Source organism: Dicentrarchus labrax, unplaced genomic scaffold (genome assembly GCF_905237075.1).
Source record: "Dicentrarchus labrax unplaced genomic scaffold, dlabrax2021, whole genome shotgun sequence".
Lineage (NCBI taxonomy): Eukaryota > Metazoa > Chordata > Actinopteri > Moronidae > Dicentrarchus > Dicentrarchus labrax.
The window spans coordinates 9,015,033-9,037,547 of record NW_026136721.1 but is presented as its reverse complement, the minus strand read 5'-3'; the positions used below and the strand labels follow the sequence as shown (position 1 = coordinate 9,037,547).

The 22,515-nt window shown below is 43.0% G+C and overlaps 1 protein-coding gene across 4 annotated transcripts in view; it reads left to right on the top strand.

Moving 5' to 3' along the window:
• sh3pxd2aa (SH3 and PX domains 2Aa) overlaps positions 1-20,599 on the top strand; it is a 105,778-nt gene extending 85,179 nt beyond the window's left edge. For 2 of the 4 annotated variants that reach the window (XM_051386088.1, XM_051386086.1), the window contains 6 exons: positions 6,080-6,197; positions 7,720-8,123; positions 8,254-8,268; positions 9,841-9,890; positions 10,222-10,341; positions 10,748-20,599. In XM_051386088.1, the coding sequence (XP_051242048.1) occupies positions 6,080-6,197; positions 7,720-8,123; positions 8,254-8,268; positions 9,841-9,890; positions 10,222-10,341; positions 10,748-12,766 (2,726 nt within the window). In that variant the 3' untranslated portion in view covers positions 12,767-20,599. The remainder of the gene's footprint in view (positions 1-6,079; positions 6,198-7,719; positions 8,124-8,253; positions 8,269-9,840; positions 9,891-10,221; positions 10,342-10,747) is intronic. The other 2 variants (XM_051386089.1, XM_051386087.1) reach the window with 1 other exon arrangement.
• Positions 20,600-22,515: the final 1,916 nt, after the last annotated feature.

Below are 22,515 nucleotides of genomic sequence, written 5' to 3'. Positions count from 1 at the left end.
ATACATATACCACAGATGCATTCATAGATGAAAACACTGGAACACACACACACACACACACACACACACACACTCTCATTCCATCTTTCTTTCACTATCTTAATTCAGTTCATAAATGCTACATTGGTATAAATGATGATGAGGTTAGTTTTCCTTGGCCTACACAAACTGACAGAGCAATGATCCATGTACATGTAATATATGTAGTTCATTTTTGGTATTTCATGTTCCACTTACTAGATACGGATTTCAACCAATGTTTTCAACCAAATCTTACAGTCTTCATCAGTGGATAGAACTGCCTCAGGTGTCATTATGTGGCCTACCTTTAGCTACTTTAGCTACTGTAAGCAAATCAAGCAACATTTTGGCAAAGTGTACGAAGGTTGTTGACAATGTTCTCTTACAGCTTCTTCAAATAACCTGTGCTTTAGTGCTAACCTACAGTTGTTTGTGGCAAGCTAATGGGTTTTCAGGATGAAATTGCTAAAAATACACACTTAATTTAAAGATGCATTAAGTGAAAATTTCAGACAGTTATAAATTATCATTAAAATAATTGGCATACAGAGTATTTAACATTAGCTCATGTAATGGCACTTGACTCGGTTTGCTAACGAAGATAGTTGAGATGGAGAAGCTCAGACAAAGCTAGAAAGTGGACCATTGCGTTGAGATTATTTTGTCACATACACATTTTATTTTAAAGCGCCAGTGTGTAGGACTTAGTGGCATCTAGCGGTAAAGATGTTCGCGAAACTCGCAAAAGGCCCTGCCTTCGAGCCAGTATTTGGTTTGTCTGTTCTGGGCTACTGTAGAAACATGGTGGACTCAGTAGAAGAGGACCCGCTCACTCTGTCGATAAAAACAGATCATTCTGATATAACAAAATTATACTACAAAATTCTTATTTTCAGCTTATTATACACGTGAAAAACATGCCTATGAACATTATATTGAATTTATGCCAAAAGATCCTCCTGAATGTTACACACTGACACTGGACCTTTAAGTGATGAAAATGTGGATAATAGTAATAGCAAAAATAATAGATTCAAAACAAGACACAGTAATTAACTGTCTGAAACTCAGTCACTCACACATACAGTACAGTACACACTTGAGCCACGTAATGTAAGAAACAAATACACAGTACCACTGCTGAGCCCCTCCCGTGGCCCCACTCTCCACATATTTTGGGGCCACATGGTAAACAACCTCATTTACATCCTCAATAGTCAGCCAACAACAACTGGCCTCGGGTATCTACCGGGAGCGGCATATTGGGTGGCCATGAGTCAGCTCTGACAGTAAAATCTCAAATCACACTCCATCAAACTTGGACGCTCTTTAGCTTCACACACCGAGCAACAAAATAATTGGACTGCATTAAACACATTTGGCTAATTAAGGTTATTCGGCTCCCACAACACAAACGCAACAACCTTGACAGCCACTGAGCCATGTGAACATAAATGATTGTATAACAGTGTTGCTGCTTAATTAAAGTAAGCTCCCTTAGGTTAAAAAATGCTGTTAATGACTTTTGCGTTTTACTTGTAATTCTTCAAAAAAGAAAAAAGACACACATGAAAATGTTTCCGCACACTTTTAATTTTTGTGGCATGTTAACCTGCGGTTTCGTTGAGCCATATTGCTTTGATGCTGAAAGAGAGACATGAGTTTATGTCTGAAAAAACACGGTCACTTCTCTTGGGGGCGAGTTAGTGCTTTCTAATTTCTTTTCTCAGACTGTCAGTCAGGCACCTGTCTGGTTCCAGGATTAGTCAGGGCTTCTAACAGAGGCCTTGTAGTTATAATTTGTTTATGGAAGCTGTTCTTGGACCAGTGCAACCTCTGTAAAACCTTTAAAAACACACTTTGTTTCTCATTATCATAATATAACCTGGCTGGACTGGCTTGTGTTACCACTTTCTCCCAGACCAGCGGGTAGCAGGGCACAGATTAGTGATTAATCAGAGGAGATGGAATACAGGGCAAACTCAGGTCGAATAGTATGTGCTTCTACTCTAGGGAGTCTATAGTAACTTCTACTGTACAGGAGAGATATACATTGGTATAAAAACAACACGGGCCCCTGCTCCTTCTAAAAACACACACTGACATACAGGAAATATTCTTATATAGTCAGCAGCCTCAGGCAGTTGATGCAGGGTAAGTTACACACATGGACACATACCCACATACCCTTGTCATTAATCCTATTTGGTTATGCAGGGAAGAATAGTGGTAGCTGTTGAGAGACAGAATAACATTACTCATTCTCTTCCCCCACACAGCTAATTTAGAATTCAAACTGGCAACCTTTTTGTCACAAGTCTAAGTAAAAATATTAAAGGGTCGCTCTTTACAGCATATCATCATTCATAGACTGGAATCAAAGCAAATGAGGCATATAGGAGGTCGAGGGAACATTGTTAGGCGGGTCTGCAGGAATGCTACCTCACTAGATATGTCTCCCAGAACAGTGAGAACACAGTGGAAAGTGTGAAAGTGGGGCAGCAGCCCAATCTGCGGACTGGTTTTAATCACACAGACCTCAACCTCTGTAGAGCGTGGATGAGTCACCCGGCTAGCTGTCGCCACCAGAGAATGGGGGCACGAAACACTTTTGCAGCCCGTGTTCTTGAATTCCATCATTTTTTAGACACCTAGCTTTTTGCTTTTGTAGGGTAGAGGAACTATTTCATATTTTATTTTGTATTGCTTTATTTAATATTTTTGTTTTGTGTCTGTTTGATTTTTTAAGCCATATTTGTTCACTTTGTTATGTTTGCTGCAACAATCGTGAGGTAAACAGTACTGGTCTTGTTCTTGTTACAAAGTAATCTGCTATCTAGTTGAACCTGGTACGTTTGGCTGGATGACCCTATGTTTTTTGCCTGGGCCCTCTGCACCATGTTAGGAAAGTATCCCTGAAGATAGGGTCTTCTGCGTTTTTCAGGGGTTGTGTGGCCACCGTAGTTTCTCATACATGCTTGAAAGGGGGCGGTATTAAGTTGGTTGCAATCTGCAACTTCACTGCTATATACCACTGAATCCTACACACTGGTCTTTAATCTGACATAAAAGGCCTTGAGAACCCACTGCTGTATCACCTTATATTGAGGCCCTGTCCTGAGGGTGGTCCCTGTGCCAACATGCATAGCAGTCAGGCATTTACAAAGCGTAGCTTACTTGCAGTGTTTACAATTGATCGACTGTTAGCATGACTTAACATTGCTAATATCATTACAGGCCACCAGAAATGCTAAATATTATCGAATATGTGCCAAATCCCGAAACCTTTGGCAAAATCTGCACATGCACAGTTTGATGTAGTTTCAGCACATGTTTTTAGTTGAAAGGCATGTGATCTAAAATCAGAGGCAGCTGTACTGTATATGAAATACATCACTGGGTTCTTCATGATTGACATTTGGCCCTCAGACAGTCAGAAATATGAAGATTGGTCCAATGGACAACTTTGTACACCTCAAGGTCTGGAGTTCAGGACTGTTCTTTGACCTTTTGTTGTAGAGGGTATTGCATATTCAGTAAGGCAGCCTTGTTTAAGCTTAGATAGAGACTTTAATACACTGCTGTGTGGCTGTTGTGATTTATTGCTTGAAAGGAATGTGATGAAGCCACACATAAGGTTATAGAGGACTTTAGAGAAACTGAGGACAGAGGAGTCTCACATGGCAGCGAGCATTACTGGCAGCGTTGCAAACAAGCTAACAGCTCCTGGACCAGTAGCTTTCTTTCCACCATCGAAAATAGTCTCACCATGAAAACTGCAGCTGCTGCTGAGTGGAGTCATGTCAAACTTAGTTTGTTGTGGATTTTCCAAACTTTTTCATTCTTCACTTTGTGACTGTATTACTGTCTGTCGACATGCTGTCCAATTACTGCATGCTGTTCTGTCTGTCTCTGCCTCAACTCGGTTCAACTGTGCTACAGTTAGACCTGAATCAAATACAGCCATGTGCAGGTACAACAGTGGTTTGTGTTTAATTGCTTGGCACACCAGAAGACTTGGGTTTGCTTTGGGAGTAATAGTGCCAGAAATGTAAGACGACCACAAAAAATTCTAATAAAACTTGTCTGATGCCTTGTATTTTATCTTGAAAGTTCTGTTAAGAAAATAAGAATTATTTGCAGCTAATACTCAATCCATGCCAAATTTCAGTCTTTCCGCCTTTCTCCTATTCTTATCCTCTCTACTTTCTTGTCATCCATTTCCCCCTTTTTTTGCCTTGTGAACGGAGGCACCACTGTCCCTGCCTGATAATCCATTGCTGAGCTAGCGATAAGAAATGGGTGAGTGAGGTTTTACAGCTCTGTGCAGACACTTGAGATACAGTTTGATTTAGTAGCACTGGCAAAGGACAAAAACAAAGACCGATCACGTAGGATTTATGTTCTCCCAGGATGTAATTTGCTAATGGAAGAAAGCAGCCGTACACTCCGCAGCCCGTCTGCTGACACAGAGTTCTTTGCCTTTTTACGCGGCGATTCATAAAGAAGACGTGGATGCGATCCCGAGATCTTGACAATAAAATAAGGGCACGCTCGGGACTCAAATGAAATTACAGCCAGGTCAGGGTGTCCTGACCTCCCTGGAGGTGCTGATTGGTTACTGACGGCAAAGTGACCTCATTGTGTTCTCTGCAAGGAGTGGCGTCTCGCACTCCAGGGTTCAATAGAAGCTGCCCTCCCTCCGCCCTGCTGGCAGTGGCCTGAGCTTTCACGGAGCGCTATCATTTACAACAGGTCCCTAGTCTGATTTATAGAGTCCCGCTGACCGCCTGCTCCACTCACTGTTGTGTCCCTGCAGTGTGATGCCGGCACCGACACGCACAGGCAGAAATGGACACTGAGGCACATGAACAGCTCATGAAAGAGACACAGATGTGATTTACAGATGTGATTCATTCAATCTTTTCATCTTTTATTCCGGTCCTCGGGGCAACACAAGAATTAACCCCAAAACACACATAAAGATGCTCTCTGTGTTTCCACATAGCACCAAAGATTTTGCTAGTAGTACATCAATATACACATAACAAGCACACACATTTAGGTAGACCTTCCAGATTCCTCTGTAAGCCACCCCATTTGTTATTCCCTGTCCATCTGCAAGTACTCACCCCAATTTCTACACACACACTCACAACATGCTTTGGGAGCTGTGGTTCAGGGCCAGACATTCCACGCTGCTCCACATTATTGACCTCAGCTGCTCTGCAATGACAAGGAACTGAAATCGCTGCCGTCTGGACATACCCCACCTATTGGAAGCGTGTATCAAGACGAACAAGCGCATACCTCCGAGATATCATCCCTACCCAGTCTCTTCCGTCTGACTCATTTATTCTATACATGTGTAGATCCCTCCCTCTGGCCATTTCTTTCTGCCCACTGAATTTTGGATGCTTCCTCTGCATACCATACCAATTCATCAGCCACTGAAATAATCCAATTTGCTGTCCACTGATGATGTCTCCCACTGCTGTGAAGCTCGATCTAACCTATCCGCCAATCTTCCGTCTCCTCCTCTGCTCCCATCTTTTGCCTTGGTGTCTATAAATCCCCCAACCTTCTACTGCTCCACACTAAGCCCATTGTAGGATTTCCTTCCCTACACGGTCTTGGAAACCTAGCTGAGCGTGAGAGGGGAGTGGCACTCAGATAGGGATCTGAGAAGAGAGACCTCGGTTCAAATGTCTCCTTGAGGGAGGCCCCTGCTGCTAGAAGAGGAATATCCCTCTGGAGAGAGATGAACGCTGGATCAGGGTCCAAATAGCTTGGACGAGACCTAGCGTGGATAAGAAACAAGCAGAAAGGGGGGGGGGGGGGGTCAGCCAATAGAGGGAGCCGGTTGTTATTATTGTGTTGGACAAGGAGAGAGTGTTTGTGTTGGTATGAAAATAGTCAGAGCTTTTTAAGTAGGTCACACTCGCCATTTTTTCCCTCATAAAGCCCTTCTGGGAAGATGTAAACTATAACAGTAGTTTGAACCCCTCAATGTAAGACTGTTTAATGACAACATTTTCTCTTTCCTTTTCCCCTCCAGAGGAGAAATATGTGACGGTTCAGCCGTACACCAGTCAAGGGAAAGATGAAGTCAGCTTTGAGAAAGGGGTCACCGTGGAGGTCATCCAGAAGAACCTGGAGGGCTGGTGGTTCATCAGGTGAGTTAACGCTGAGGAGTAAAAGGTGCATGGTAGCCAAATGAGAAAAATGGAACGTGTCCAAAGTGTTAAAGTCTTTTTTTTGGGTTATCCTATTTCAAAGTGAGCGAGTCCTGAGAGAACAATGACACTGCTGGCAGTCGTCATTGCTTAGCGCCGTGACCAAGGCAGTGGTTTTCTGCAGCTCTCATTTGCGTCACGGTATTGAGGAGAAACCATTAGCATATGGCGCTCGCCACAGATCAACTGCCTGTCCTTCCTGGGATTTCTAATGTGTACGTGTGCATGTGCCTATTAACACATATGTGTATTGTTTACTCAGCCAGTGTTTATTTCCTGCCAGTTGTTTGTTTCCTTGCATCCCCGGGGCAAAGGACAGTGGAGCTCCACTGCACAGCGGATTATTATCACATGCTGCCTCGTGGCATCTGACATACACATGCACACAAAGAGCATGCATGCTTATACACACACACAGAGTCCCTGTTAAAGGTGCTTAAGTGTGCTTGTGTGATATTTATAGTATATTGCTAATATGTATACACAAGTGCTAAGTGCTTGTTCAGACAGTTTATTGGAGTGTTTTACCTTATCCGAACCAGTGATCTAAGGATAGGTGTCTTATGGTGTACAGATTGTAAAGCCTCTTGAGGCAAATTTTATTTGAAAAATAAAAACTGACTTGACTACTCATCGGCCTTGTTCCACTGCAGAAGTCATTAAAGAGCACATTATTCGACAAGAGATAATCCTCCAGATTTACATGAGTCATGCTGCTCTTAGGGGGCCGTTTTAATAGTGCAACCATGGGCCTTTTTTAGTTACGGGGGACTCGCAGTTGGAGTCATGCAACAGGGAAGCAGAAATGATCACATCTCTCCTGAGCAGCAAATGGCCCACCTAGAGGCAAATGACTCATGGTTGCAATCGGAAACATTACTTATTGTTTCACAAAGCACTCTAAAATGACTCATTTAGCTTAACAATGAATGTTTAAATGTGGGGACGCGGTGTCTCTTTGCATATATTACTGTATGCAGTCTGTTTACTTGCCTTTGGTTACCCTGACACCACTAAAACTAAAATAGTGTCTGTTTTTCAATACACAGGATCTTTCTTGGTGTATTTTATTACACACTTAAATGCCAGAGAATATGCAAATTTTGTTGTTTATTCATTCTAGGTATAATTTATGGTTCAACTAATATTAGTGCACTATCTTAAAGGGGCACATTGGTATTTAATATTGCACTTCCTGCTGGGGGGTCTCACAAAAAAATCTAAATCATGCAACACAGGCTAAAGTATTTAGATTTGTTCCCTTCTGTTCTGTTCCAGAAAGCTTCAAAAACTCTGGATCCTACATTTCCCATAATGCAACCAACAGCATCATTGCTTCCTTGTAAATCTTCATGTCCCCATAAACTGACCTTCATGTGTAAAATTGGTAAATGATAGAAAAATGGCTAAATTCATCAAGATACAGTATTAAACATACCGTCTTCATGCACTCTACCCACAGATACTTAGGGAAAGAAGGCTGGGCCCCTGCCTCCTATTTGAAAAAGGTGAAAGAGGACTTCTCCCCTCGCAAGAAGACCCTGACAGGCCCCGTGGAGATCATCGGCAACATCATGGAGATCAGCAACCTGTTGCAAAAGAAGTCAGTCAGTGAGAAGGACATCCAGACGGATGGAGATGAAAGCACCACACCGGAACGCCACATCTCCAAGAGCGAGATCAGCCTGCCCATGCCCTATAACTCTGAAATCAATGCCGAGACAGGCAGGAGGCTGAGCGCAGGCCGTGACACCAACAGCCCGTGTCTGGGAATAGCAGCGAGTGCTGCCCTAAATGAAAATAAAGGAAGAGGCGAGCCAGGGTCCCCAGCTGTTGCGAGAGTGGCACCGCATAGAGTGGAAATTGGTGAGTATTTGTGTTGTGTTAGGAGACAATTGTACCTGTGTATACAGCAGTAAATGCATTGCAGTTAAGGAGAGGGGGATTTGTAGTCTTTGTATGAGACATTAAGACATGTCATTTTCTTTTTGTGTAGGATTTGATGCTATAGGTAAGCTACATGGCTGGTGGTGTGTCTAATGGTGGTGGTGGTGGTGGTGTAATCTAATAACACTGTCACACTAACCTGTGATGCTATTTAACATTGGATTTTAGTGTGGATATCCATTTTACTCACATACTAAGAATGTATGGCCTCATTCCTGAACATGTGATGGGACTTGTTGAGCACAAAGAGATTTTCTGCAAGTACATGAATTACTTTTCTGTGTGGCACATTCTCGCCGTGCCTGGGGGGTTTCCTCCAGGTGCTCCGGTTTCCCCCACCATCAAAACATGTATGTTAGGTTAATTTCTCCAGTCTGTGCCCTTGACTAAGGCACTGGCTAAGATCTGGAGTTGGTCCCCTGCCACTGGACAGTGCATTTAACTCATCCTATGTGTTGTACTGTGCCTGATTGTACTGTATGTGACAATACAATTTTATTCTTTTCTTAAGAAATTATTAGCATACAAAGAACATTTTCATATGAGTAAACAAAAATCTATTTTGTGCTCAATTTATTTGTTTCCTAGTTTGCTAATATTCACATAAGTGCCCAATGATAACCTTTTTCACCCAGTTTTACTCATTTCCCCTCTCAGTTTCACTGCTGTGTGCTGGCAGGGAGGGTCTCTCTCCCTCTCTCAACAGCTCTGCTCTGTGCGCTCTCGGGTTAACCTGGGATCTTCCTCAGCTTGACAGAGTGTTACAATGTGCTGCAATTCCAGACAAAATTGGAAAAGGACATTTCTGATTGGCTGTCTCTAGTCAGATAGTATTATAGTACTATTGGCATTACAATCATTATAGTGTCTGTAAATTCAAACTCTAAATCTAAGATAAGATTTTGTTGGACAGAGTGTGCTACATCTAGTTTTAAAAGGATGCTAAAAGGTGATTAATAGTCAGATAGCTGTGTAAATATTAGACACAACTCAGGGCTATACAGTTACATTTTATACAGGCACTTGTGCCCCTGATTTAAACCATTTGAGGCACGGAAATTCCATAAATCCATAAAAGTAGGTATTTACCAAAACTGCATTAACAGTTGTTGTGGTGCTGCGGAGCTGCTTACCGTTCTTCTAGTGCTTCCCTACTCTCTCTAGTAACCAGTAATACTGCTAGCATTCCGACTGGAGCCTTGCTCATGCTGTGCTCCTCGGTGTGCTCTGTGTGAGGTGGGCTGGCGGTCAGTCAAGGACATAAGCTCGTCTGGCAATATGGTAGTTTCCATATCTCACAGTGAGACATCGAAATGAAAGAGAACTTAGGTTACTTGCATAGTAGCATGAGCAAGATGTCTCACCGGACTGCTCCTCTTGCTGCTAGGGTGAAGCGAGAAGCATAGTGCTTAATTTGAATGACGAGTGAGGCTGCATCACTCATATGTAAAGGCAGAAGGCACTGGCACAGATTTCATGACTGCCAGCCATTCAGGGCATAATGGTATAAGTATTTTTGTCTTGCGTGCGCAGGAATGAGGCACAAATATAACTCCATTGTTCCTGAATGTTGGATGTAGGTTACGTACATTGCAAATACATTTTTAAATGCAATGCATGTTTCTTTGTTTTTCAGGGTCTCCGAATCTGAGACAAAAACCTCCCCCAAGAAGAGAAACCAACTTGGTAAGAAAATTAACAAGCCACTAGCCTAACAATACCCAAGAGGGCTTTCTTTAAAATGATTGGATGTTCAACAGAAATATGTAGGCATCACAGAACTACAAAAGAACACATTTACAAACACTGGTTCTAGCTGAAAGGGATTGTGAAAGCAGTGTAAATACAGTACATGAGAATAACAACATAAAAAGGAAGATTATTAATTAGCTCCCAGGTTACTGCGGGAGTTGGCATAGCAACCATTAAAGCACAGTAACAACACAAGTACAATTTCAGCAAGTCTTCAACTATCTTTATCAACTGCTGTGCACACTTCCCCCCCTTTGCTGTACAGGGATTCCAGTTACCCAAGCCACCAGAGCCCCCTGCTGTGGAAGCAGAGTATTACACAATAGCAGATTTCCAGTCCTCGATCTCTGATGGCATCAGTTTCCGTGGAGGACAAAAGGCTGATGTAAGAGGCCACATCTACATTGTTGTTGCTGAGATGAGACAGTCATGGCTCATTGAATATGTATGTCAACTGAGATAGACTGGGAAGCGGAGGCAATGGAGATGCAACCTTGAGATTTGTGCTTGAACATGATGATGTAGACAGAATTTGCTAGATTCAGGTATAGAGATGAAGATAACATCAATATCACCATCAAGTTATGTTGCGCTGGCAATTTCAGACTGTGTTAACTTATGTCATCAATGTCTGTGCAGGAAGAAGTAATAGCATAATAATAAAATACCACGTCTTCGATCATCTGATCATCTAACCCTAACCAATTTCAGTGTTTAGCAAGTTTGATAAATCCTAAAGAAAGAAAAATACTCTTTTTGATATCCTTTATCTTCTATGTCTTGTTGTGTAGGTGATAGAGAAGAACCCTGGAGGCTGGTGGTATGTGCAGATTGGAGAGATGGAGGGCTGGGCCCCCTGCTCCTACATTGACAAGCGCAAAAAGCCCAACCTCAACCGTCGAACTAGCACCCTGACTCGTCCCAAAGTCCCACCCCCAGCTCCGCCTGTCAAAAAACAAGACTCCGAGGAGGCCCCCCCTCCATCTAACTCTGCCTCTAAAGTCTCAGAGCCGCCGAGCAGGCCTGTGTACGAAGAACCTGAGTATGATGTACCTGCTATTGGGTGCGAAGGTGAATCGGACACAGATTCCCTGAAGGATGAGCGTGCCCTGGATGTGAAGATCAGCAGCGTGGTCAGCGACAAATATCGCAGCTCCCCTCCTTCCTGCAAGGCCTCTCCTCCTGTCTGCAAGGCATCCCCTGTGTTCGCTCATCGAAGAGCTTCCTTCAGGTCTGTAGAGGAGGTTGCAAAAGAGGAGTGTATCTATGAAAACGATGGCTTCAGGCGAAGCAGCGGCGTTGAAGGAACATCAGTCAAAGGTTCCAGTGAGCCAAATTCCCCAAGGAGCTATCATTCCTCCACAGTCCCACGGAAACCCTCCGGATCCTCACCTTTAGCTGGTAGACCCATGAAAACCATGACACCAGAGATGAACCGAAGAAGCCAGACCCTGGGCAGACACATAGATATCTGCCTCAGGTCGCAGGACAACAGCCCCCACTCTTCATCAGATGAATTGAGCAGAGGCCCCAAGAAAGGCCCTGCCTTCAACCGGGATGTGGAGCAGAGAATAGGCCAGAGCCCCTCCACCAGACCCAAGCCTTCTGTCAGACCTAAACCACTTCTGACCAAATCAGAGCCCCAGAGTCCAGAGAGGATGGATATCAGCTCTCTGAGACGACAGCTGAGGCCTACAAGTCAGTTTCGACATGGCCTCAAATCTACTCGTGGGGACGACTCTGAAACGGCCTCTGTTATCTCATCAGAGGACTCGATGTGTTCGCGCAGTACCTCAGATCTCTCTTCTGTTTACTCCAAAGGGAGCCGTGGTGATTCAGATGTGGAAGGCCCCAATCTCTACCGTTCCCTGGACGCCTATAAGAAGGTCCAGGACTCTGAGGTCAGCTTTCCGGCTGGGGTGGAGGTCGAGGTTTTGGAGAAACAGGAGAGCGGGTGGTGGTACATCCGTTGGGGATCTGAGGAAGGCTGGGCTCCCTCGTACTACCTGGAACCTGTCAGACAAGTGGGTGATGCAGGTGGGTTAGAATCAGATGGACACGGGAGTGGTGGGAGTAAGTCCAACAGCCTGGAGAAAAACGAGCAGCACGTGTTGGCCCTCAATAACATAAATATTCAGGGTCTGAGTCAGCAGCATCAAGGCTTGAGGAGGAACACTCCACCGATTCCTTCTAAGCCTCCTGGTGGCTTCTCGAAGCCATCCGGGATGGTTAATGGAGGTGTTCGGATGAGAAACGGGGTACGCCAGGTGGCTGTCAGGCCTCAGTCTGTATTTGTGACCACAACACAGCCAGCCAAGGATGGGCACTACATGACAGGGTCTCTGAGGCGAAATGATTCTCTTGGCAGAAGTGATCACTATGGCTCTGGTTCTGCCACTCTTGGTGTGCGCCGGAATGCCTCCTTCAGTACCGTGCGGCCACATGTGGTTGTTGAAAGTCAGACACGGCCTGCCGAGCGCTCCAGCCTGGGGTCTTCAGGGAGCTCATTCAGCACAAGCAATGTCCAGGATGCCCTTAGCAGAGTTAACCAACGCAACGGCATTCCTGTGTCCACAGTCCGACCCAAGCCCATAGAGAAGAACCAACTGATCCACAACAACCTTGGTAGGGATGTGTACGTGTCCATTGCTGACTATCGTGGCGATGAGGAAACTATGGGTTTCACTGAGGGCACCTGTCTGGAGGTTTTGGAGAGAAACCCCAATGGATGGTGGTACTGCCAGGTGCAGGACAGCCTGCTTCCCCGCAAGGGCTGGGTCCCCTCCAACTACCTAGAGCGGAAAAAATAAAACCAACCCCACATCATCCCCCTACATTTTCCCCCACCTCCCCCTTTTATTGTCTTCAAGGACGTGGGTGGCATCAATTCTTGCAAATGTTACCCGCAATCTCCCCTAAGCAATATGTCCTTGAAAATGTACATTCATGAAAAGACTGTGTAAAAAGAAAGATGTTTTAATCTGACAAGGAAGGACACTTTTAGTGCTGGTTTACTAAAATGTATTTGAAGACTAGTGTAAAGATTTAAAATATTTTGGCTGGGAATGAGAGACAGAAACATGGGATCGGTCACTATTGAGTGAGGAAATTTAAGAGGACAGTGTCTTTGAGAAATAAAATGGTATGAATGGGAGTGATAACCTCTTAAAGAGGTTTGCATCATGTAATACAGGAGTTGAGCAGGGTAATGGCTATGCTTATTCCTGCCCATCACTGACTATGATGGCCGATAAGTGCCTTTTGTATTTGTTCACCTGAATAGAGATCCTAAATGGTGGATGGCAAAACATTAAATCAACCAAATCTTTTAAGAGTGCCATAGGCCTATGAACACCACCATGAGTATTTCCATTACCAATTAAGAGCTCCACTATAGAGTGCAAACAAAGTGCAGAGTTTCCATTTGAAGTGCTCTAATTGGTCCAACGCAGATTAAAGAAAGAAAAACTGAGATTTAAGGAACTCAATTCAGCAGAGAATTTATTTGTTTGAAGCCACCAAGTCATCAAGCAAACAAAAACATTTTAATCTCGTTATTAGAATTTTTATTTAGTTTCATTGTTCATGTTATAATGTCTTGTGTTGATGCAAGTCTTCCTTAGAGAATTATTTCTGCTTTCTTGTGACATCTTTTTTCCACCAAGAGCCTAGAATTGGAAAAGTTAAAGCTCCTGCCTCGTGTCCCACACCATCTGACACTGGTGAAATAAAAAAGTAAGTGCTTAGGTTTGTTAAATTGGCATACTTTTGTCATAGATCCTCAAGTCCAAGAAAAATGTTAATATTCATGTTTTTTTAATCCCAGAGGTAACTATCTGGGATAACAAATGTATAATGAAAAACCTGTAAAACTTGAAAATAGCAGATATTTTAGTTTCCTGGAAAATCAAAAGAACAACTTGTAACTTGAGTGCTCTCCAGAACAAAACCAGCTCCTATCTGAGTAGCTAATAACCTCAAAAGATCAAAACAATTAGTTTACAAAGGTGTAGGTTTACTGTAGTGTTTTTAGTTCCAGGAACAATGGATTTTGTATATAGTTTGTTTTGTAGACATAATGATACCGCTGTTGCGGAGATGTGTTGAATAAGTACTGGAAATGTGGTGAAATAATTGAATCCCAGGGACATATTTGCACAGCATTTAGCCCAAAATGTGATCAAACCAAAGAGAGTTTTTTGTGATTTTACTATTTATTTATATGGTACAAGTAATACAGTATATTCAACAAAATGCCTAATACAGGGTGTCTGGAAGCACTTGATACATTTTCTCAAAATTATAGATCTATGAAACAAGAAGTAAGCAAGGGAATTGTAATTAGATATTGCTGTGCAAGTATTAGGGTTGGCATTAAATAGCAGACAACATAGTTTGTCAACTTGTTTTTTCATATCTTCCATTAAAGTCAGGGTTCATATCCTGTAAAAAATATTTAGCAATCACCTAAAAATATTTAGTTAGAAATAATTCTCCCCCAATGCAGAAGTGAAATATGAGAATTCGAAGTTCTGAGCTAAAATCCAACTTTCAAAATTCAAATGGCTGATGTTCAAGACTGCTGAAATACATTTTCTAACGGACAGTGTGAGCTCTCTGTACGAGGCTGAACACTAACTTTTCATTATGTTTCTGCTGGACAGTATCATAGTATTAAACAAAGTACAGTACCTGCTAGATCGCAGTTATCTATTTTAGCAAAACCATATTTGTGTCTTGTCTGTTCGTTTTGTTGTTGTGATCGCACAGTGACAATAATGAGGAACGAAGTGGTTCTGTTTTGTGAATTAGTGCACTTTAAACCCGTTTTTATGGTGCATTAATGTAAAGACGCAGTAAATACTCAGCATATTATTTATTCTTTTTTTGTAATTATTTAATTTCTCTCAATTCTTTTTTCTTTAAACTCACCTCAAATGAGAGGTGGAACTACTATGAGTTCTGAGATCATGGCAAAGTTAGAGTAGAATTGGAGAAACAGAGCCCTCTTGTGGGAGGTCAAAGATACTACAACATGATTTTTATCCCCTCCACAAGGCTTACCAGCTGTCCTACCTCAGTGCAATAAGAAATGCACTGCTGGTCAGTGAGTCTCACCAAGAACTGTACAGAAATTTAATGGTTTTTTTTGTTGTTGTTTTTTTAAATCTAAGTGCAGCTAAGAATATTTTTGTAGCACATGTTTTGTATTGGGCAATAATTTATTTTTTTTGAAAAAAAAAAGTCCTTTTTTCTTTTTTTTCTCTATGCTGTGTGCTGCAACTTTAGCAAATCATGGACACTTCCTTCATCTTTATTGTTCTTTACATAATGCCTGATTTTATGTGTATTTATTATGAATAGTTCTATATCTTCTCACGGTTTGACAATCACCGTATCCCCACATTCAAAATATTGCTGTACAGCATTATACAGATTATCATTCTCACGCAAACTATACTCCACTGAACTGAATATACAAAATGGAGACACAGCAGTCAGCGGAAATTCAAAAGCAACATCGTTTAGTGGAGTTGTGAGGTATTTTTTAGTCATTTTATTAAATAAAAATGAAAAACGTACCTATAAATAATGAAATAAAAAATTAGGATTGGAATATTTGCTGTCAGGCCCCTTCCCATCCAGACGAAGGCATTATGTAAATGTGTTGAATCACTTTTAACATTTCGCTCCAGCACGTATTATTATTGCATATCGCTTTTGTTTGATCGAGCTGAATTTACTAAGCTGAAACAGCAAGGGAATCGTTCTGTCAGGCATACATTTAGCTTACGTCTATCTTCATTCATGCTTTTACCTTCTTTTTTTTTTCTTTTTCTTGTTTCCCCTTTTTGTCAAATTCTGAAATATACCCCTCGAGGAAATGTGCAATAGATGAGAAGCACATCACACTTCAACAAGAGGAAAAAACATTGCAGGTCTAGAGAAACGTGAATAATGCCATTGCATCTGTTGGGAGTAGATATTCCCAGTCAAACTGCCAGTCATGAGCTTTTACCGTCATTTCAAGTGTATCTAAAAGAGCAGATGTGAAAGGCCCTAAAAGCATCGGAAAAACTCATTGGACCAAAGCAGCAGACGTTTGTGACATCTCATTATTACCCTGACGTGATGGACTTTTATAATTACTAACACGAGAACCTCTGCTCCTCCTGCCCCGGATCAGCAGTGGACAGTGACTTGTGAATGGCATGGCAGAAGCCCACTGACCCGTTCTGTATGGACATTACAGCCATCTGGGGTCTTCTTCACAGATGGAGAGTCATGGGCCCATCATCAGGGGCCCCAGCGGCCCTGCTCTGAGCTGTCACGTTCGTGCCTGAATGGAATTTTGATAGTTTCTTGTTTTTGTGTTGTTGTTGTTTTCTTTTTCTTCAGATTTTTTTTTTGTGTGTTTTCCCACTGGAGTGTGTCCTCTCTGCACCTACGCCGGTGCCTCTCTTGACATTTACCCCACCGTTGTCAAACCAAGTCAGGCTTTTCCCCCTCACCAATCACCTCGGTCAAGGTGACATTTGGAACCGTCGGCGGGAGAGTCTCAGCGGTAAACAAGAGAGCGTGGATATGAACGCTCCTTCAGGCCATTTCACTTCAATCCATCACTTCCAGGATGTACGCCAAAAATAGAAAAAACCTTTATATTTCTCTTTGCTGAGCCCCAGGCAGGCCTTATCGATGTGCTAAAGGTGAATACGTCAGTGTGCTAAAGACTACCTGTGTGTACAGGCCAATACGCAGAGTTCCCTGTATTATTGGGGGCGGCTTGTGTCCATAAATCTTTTTTTTTTGGCGATAGTTTGTAGTCTGACATTTTGGGAAAGACCCTGATTTGCTTTCTTACCAAGAGTTAGATGAGAAGATCGATACCACTCTCATGCCGTTAAAGCCCCCCTCCACCAACGTAAGGGTTTTTCTTACTTGGATGTTTGAGCTTCACTGTGCAGTGTGATGTATGTGCAGAGTCTGACAGTAAAAGGTTGTTCTCACATCCATCTGCTGAAGAGGAAAGGTTTCTGTGTGCTCACCTTAAACCTCAGCTTAAGACACGTACGTAGGATCCTGGCAGAACTGACTCTGCAGTGAAGTAGGAGACATCGCTCATCACTGCAACTTTTGATGTGAGAAATATTTGCATATGCATATTTCTGCGATTTTTAATGAGGGAGAAGAAGCGGATGCAGTTGTGAAAATGTACTGTTTTGGTGAAAAACAATATCAGACAAATTAAAATGCAAACATAAATGTGGGGATTGTTAAATATGAAGCTGAAGCCAGGAGATAGCTTAGCTCAGCATAAAGACGGGTTGCTTGGAGAGACAGCTAGCCTGGCTCTGTCAAAAGGTTAAAAATGCTGCCAACATCACAAAGTTCACTACTTAACACTTTAAAAAAGAGTTGTGGTTTTACCTTTGGTTGACAACAACACCCCAGCAACATTAAAGATCCCCTCCAAACATGTTTTAGGATATAAACAAATGCTTGGAACAATAATGCATTTTTCCACACAAAAGTCTAATCTGGGAATATGCAAATGTTGTTCATCTCTGCTGGACACAAGATGTCTCCTCCTTCACTTTAGGTCCATTCTCAGTGGATCACACTGTACAAGTTGCATACTGGACCAGGGCTGACTGCCAAACTATTTGTCACAAATCCTGCTGTTTGTCCCCCGCCCCTTAAAATCAGATGTTCGATGAGCACAGAGAAACTTTCCACTTTCAGCAGATGATTCTAGAGTCAAACTGCACATACAGCATTCAGAGAGCACACTGTAGGGACAAGAAGGAACACTGATATTTGACTGGAGGGGGGCTTTAAACAAATTCCATGTACCATGTTAATCAATGAGCTTTAGAGGTGTTGGCATGTGGATTGTTTTCCACCAGAGCCAGGGTGGCTGTTTTCAGTCTTTATGCTAAGCTAAGTTAAATACATCCTGGCTTTAGCTTTATATTTAGCATACAGGAATGTGGAACTCAGCAAAAAAGCAAGGTTATTTCCCATAATGCCGAGCTATTTCTTTAAGTTACAGGCCTCTTTTTCAGTCACGGTCTGCCAGCTGAGCCTATCTCAGCCACACCGCACACAGCAGAGAGGAAATGGAATTGGCGGAGGCAATATTTCTGCACTCCGCCTGCACAACTGAGCGTGTGCGCACATGCCAACACACACTCAGTGATGATGATGGGGAGTCATTCATGCCAGAGGAAATGTACGAGTTTCCTGACATATTCCCGGAGGTCAGCCGGGTGAGACAACCCCCACCACGCCTGCCCCCTGCTTTATTCCTCTGCTCTCTTTTTATTTTAACAAATGGACGGCACCTCTCGGGCGCGAAGCACCTTAAACTCTGTAATCTCAAACGCTAGCCGCCCGCCGTAGTGTATTCCTCCTTTTCTGCTCCTCAGTTCCGTCTCCTTCTTCCCTCAGCGCCGCATTTCCATCCCTCCCTTCCTCGACACAGCCAGGCAGTCTATTCCCGGGGCAATGATTGAGATATCTAGGAGGGTTTGGGGGAGGGGGAGGGGGAGGGGGAGCGTGTGTTTGTGTGTGCTTTTGCATGATGAGATGGATTGTTTGCAGGTGCACTCAGGAGAAGAGAATTTGGAGGTCAAGGAGGAGTTTTGTGAGAGCAGGATGCAGGGAGACACGAGATGGATCAGATAGTGGATTCTAGGAGACAAGGTGAGAGCGAGGTGAGAGGAGCTCTGCTTTGATAGGAGGGGAGATGAAAGGCTGGTGGGCACCGTTTCCACTCCTAAAAAACAGCGAGAAATAATTCCTTCCAGCGGGGGGCCCATTTTATTCCACTCCTTCTATCCACCTTCTTAAAAACCCCCAACCTAATGAGCTCCCCGCTTCCCAACCTGAGCTGTGAAAACTCATTACTCCAAACAATGTCTTAATTGCAGCACTTGACGTTTTTTTGAAGCTCCTTCAAGAAACTGCAGTCAGTGAGAGACAAATGAGTTCACACCGCAGCAGCTTCTCTCAGCCTCTCTCTCCGTCCGTAGAAGAACTTTTAAGACTGATCCTGCGTCTGATTTCAGCTTCTTTTACTGTCAGCGTCTTCAGATCTTGTGTAGCCCTGAGGGTGCGAGAGTTGAGCTGGGTGCTGAAAAGTGGGAAAATGGCTTCAAATGAAGGATTTTCTGCCTCTCTCTCTTTTTTGCCTTACTCCTTTTGAGTTTTTGTCGAGAAAATAATTGAACGTTGTAGAAGTTCAGCAGAGGATTCAAAGTGTTTATTCACATCTGATGAAACAAGCCTTAATTCATAATGAACTGAATCCCCCCCCAAAAAAGGGGGGCTTCAGAAGTCAACAGCACCCAGCTCTGGATTGGAGTGATTGCGAGGTTAATAAAGGCGGCAGTCTGATAGAAGGAGGTTTGATAAGAAAGTTTTAGTAAGTGTGTGGGAGCAGGTTTGAGATATTTAGGGGGTGATTTTGTAGGTTTTTTTAATTAATATCTAGTTCTTGTTTGAGTGTGGGACAAGAAAGAAAAGAACGAGGGAAGCTGCAGGGCTTTTTCTCAAGCATTTGGGGTAAAAAAATAAAATAAATCCCAAGCCTGTGAATCGGGGAATGCTGATTATTTATGTCACTCTGAAAACTTCCTCACAGAATCGCAGTTGTTTGACGCGCCGGCGGGCATCAGCAGGAGCTGTCTCCGAGCTCCACAAAAGAGGCTGTGTCGAGGAACGAGGCGCACCGCTGTGTCTCTGTGGCACTTTTCTTTGTCTCAGTTTGAATCCCTGTTCCTAATTAGCACAACAGTGTGTCTTAATTAACCTAAGCCAGTCGGATGATATTCCAGCGCTAACAGCTTTCTAAAGAAGAACGCTGCTGCCATCCTGCGTGGGGGCCTCCGGCGCCGGCTGCGGGCTCAGACACAGTTTTGAGGTGGAGGAGAGCTGTCAGAAGTGATTGATGTTACAAGCTGAGGTAGATTCATGGGAAGGTTTAGCCTGTTTTTAGCCTCGATGTTGTATTTATAGAAGAGAATTCGTCACCACCCTGCTGTGGAGAGCAGTGTGCCAAAAAAGAATCTTGGAAGCCCGACGCCATCGAGCTCTCGATCTGTAAATCCTGACAAAAACAATCTGTTACCAGCATGTCAACCACGCTAACAAACACAGAAACAACTACAGGCCTCGAGTTGGACCAAAGGAGGTGCTATCCTTTTCTTTTCTTATTACCATTGTTGTTATGCAAATTGTGTTTAACTCTTGCAAGCTCCTTGTTTTCAAAAGATATGCCATGAGGAAGCTAAGGGGGCTTTATTCCACTGTAAACGTCAATGAATCATCCAACGATGAGTCATCTGCCCACCGGATCAAATGTGGGGACAGGGCCATGCACTTGCCAGTTTGACGCATCATCACGCTGTACGCCAGTGCACCAGGACGAAATACAACGAAAGCAAACGCTGTCCAAGTTCCTTTCTGTTGGAGACATTGTGCACATGCGCATTCCTTTTGAAAACAGGGCATTTTGTTATCTACCGTTTCATTTCGACAGGTCTTGTTCCTTTTTTTTTTTGTATCTTGTACATGTTTACATTGTATCTCGCATTGCCCAAAAGAGAAACAATATTAAATGTATTATCTTTGTTGTTTTACACCGGCTCCTTTTCATTTGTCTCACACTTCCTGTCACATGTGCCGCCGCAGATAAAGAGCAGCGAACCCCGCGTTGCGGTTTGCGATATAGCTAGATAGTATGTGACAGTAATATTACAGATTGAGACATTTATCTTTATTCGCCTTATTGTGAAAGCCAGATTAAGTGAGTTTAGATGTGGAGGAGCAGAACAATGCAGCTGGTTATATATAGCGAGGTATGACTTATGAGAGGAAAGTGTGAGGAGGCTGAGAGCGATGGATGAAGACGAACGAGCTCTCGGAGCCCCAGTTTCCCACTAAAGAGGGAAGTGTAGTGTGTACAGAGATTTATCACTTGTGTCCAGAATTACATGAAATATATGCTTACACCTCTGTCCCAGAAAGCACCACAAATCTAAAACTCTTACAGGAAATCCAGGTTTTCAGGAGGATTCGGCAGGTCGGGCTATCGTTCGTGCTCTGACTGAGACTGACGGGTACTGGATGCATTTTGTGTTTGTATATGTTGAGCATTTAAAGTATTCCTAACACACTAACACTGACATATTATCACTATATAGATATTTTCAGGCAATTGTGAACTAACAGTTCCCTACTAAGACATCCAGCAGAAACAGAGCAACATTAGCATTCATTTGGAGTTGTGTTACTGTCCACCTGAGGAATGTAAGTCAAGTGTTCACTCTGCTTTTATCTAGTTAGTTAGTTTTGGTTCCCACAAACTTAGCTGCTAAATGCTCTGTGGTCACTAGCTAGATGCAAATTGTGTGTGTTGTTTGGTGCTGAGCAGGTTGCGTACAATGAGTTGGTACAATGGAAACAACAATGATGAGAGGTGTGAGAGTAAAGCAAAACATTCAAAAATGCTAAAACACTCTGTAGAACTGAGGAAATCTGCAGTCAGGTGATCATTTTCTGTGGGTTTGTCACTACCAGTGACACTTCACACACTACACATGACCATTTGATGCATTGTTAATATAAAAATATCAATTAATGCAGCTTTAATAAGCTAGATTTTTATAAATAGTGACGTTTTTTAATCGGATAGGAGTTTTTGTCAAACAGGTAATTACACTTCTGTACCCAAAATAAATCATGCTTGAATTAAAACCCTTCATGTGTTGACATACCTGTGACCATAGCAATGTATCTCCACTAGATGGCTCTGTTGAACCAGTCTTGCTACAAACTCTCCTGAAGACGGCATCAGTGTTGATAAGACAGAGATATTTTCATATGAATAGACCTGCACGTTGCATACTCAATATGTACACTGACATTGAATCCTTTTTTATCCAGCATAACTAATAATATTGGGTGAGAACACTGGAGGATGATGATCTCTGGCAGGGTTGTGAATGCACAGTTGAACAATGACAAGTATTAGATACACTTGTCTGAATTATTCTTTTCATCAGATTATTACTCGTCTTATTCATATCCCTTAGTCAGGTTCTTTTATATGGAGATGTCATGAGTCGTCTGCTGCAGACACAGATAGACAGATGGCTATCGCTGAGCTCAGAGGAGACATCTGGATGAGGTGCTTCATGAATTTATAGTGCAGTCATTTTGCTAGGAGCTCATCTACAATGCAAGTTTCAAAGTAGGGCGCAAGTATTTCCACTGCTCTCTCACTAATCCCATACCTGTCACAGTGAGGCCCCCCACCAGCTGGGGCTGAGGCCATAGAACACGATGCGTCAAAAAGCCTGGGGCCCCCAATAAAGCACCTGCACCTCAAAGGGCACGCCAACTTGCATTTGGGTTTCTTTAGGTCTCGTTGCCAAACTGCATATAACCACCATTAACACTCCATTAGGATGTCCAGTATTATACCAGCAAAGAAGACCACTGTTTGAAGCAAACATGCTACAGTTAATACACTGTCATAGGTGGAGCAGGCCTT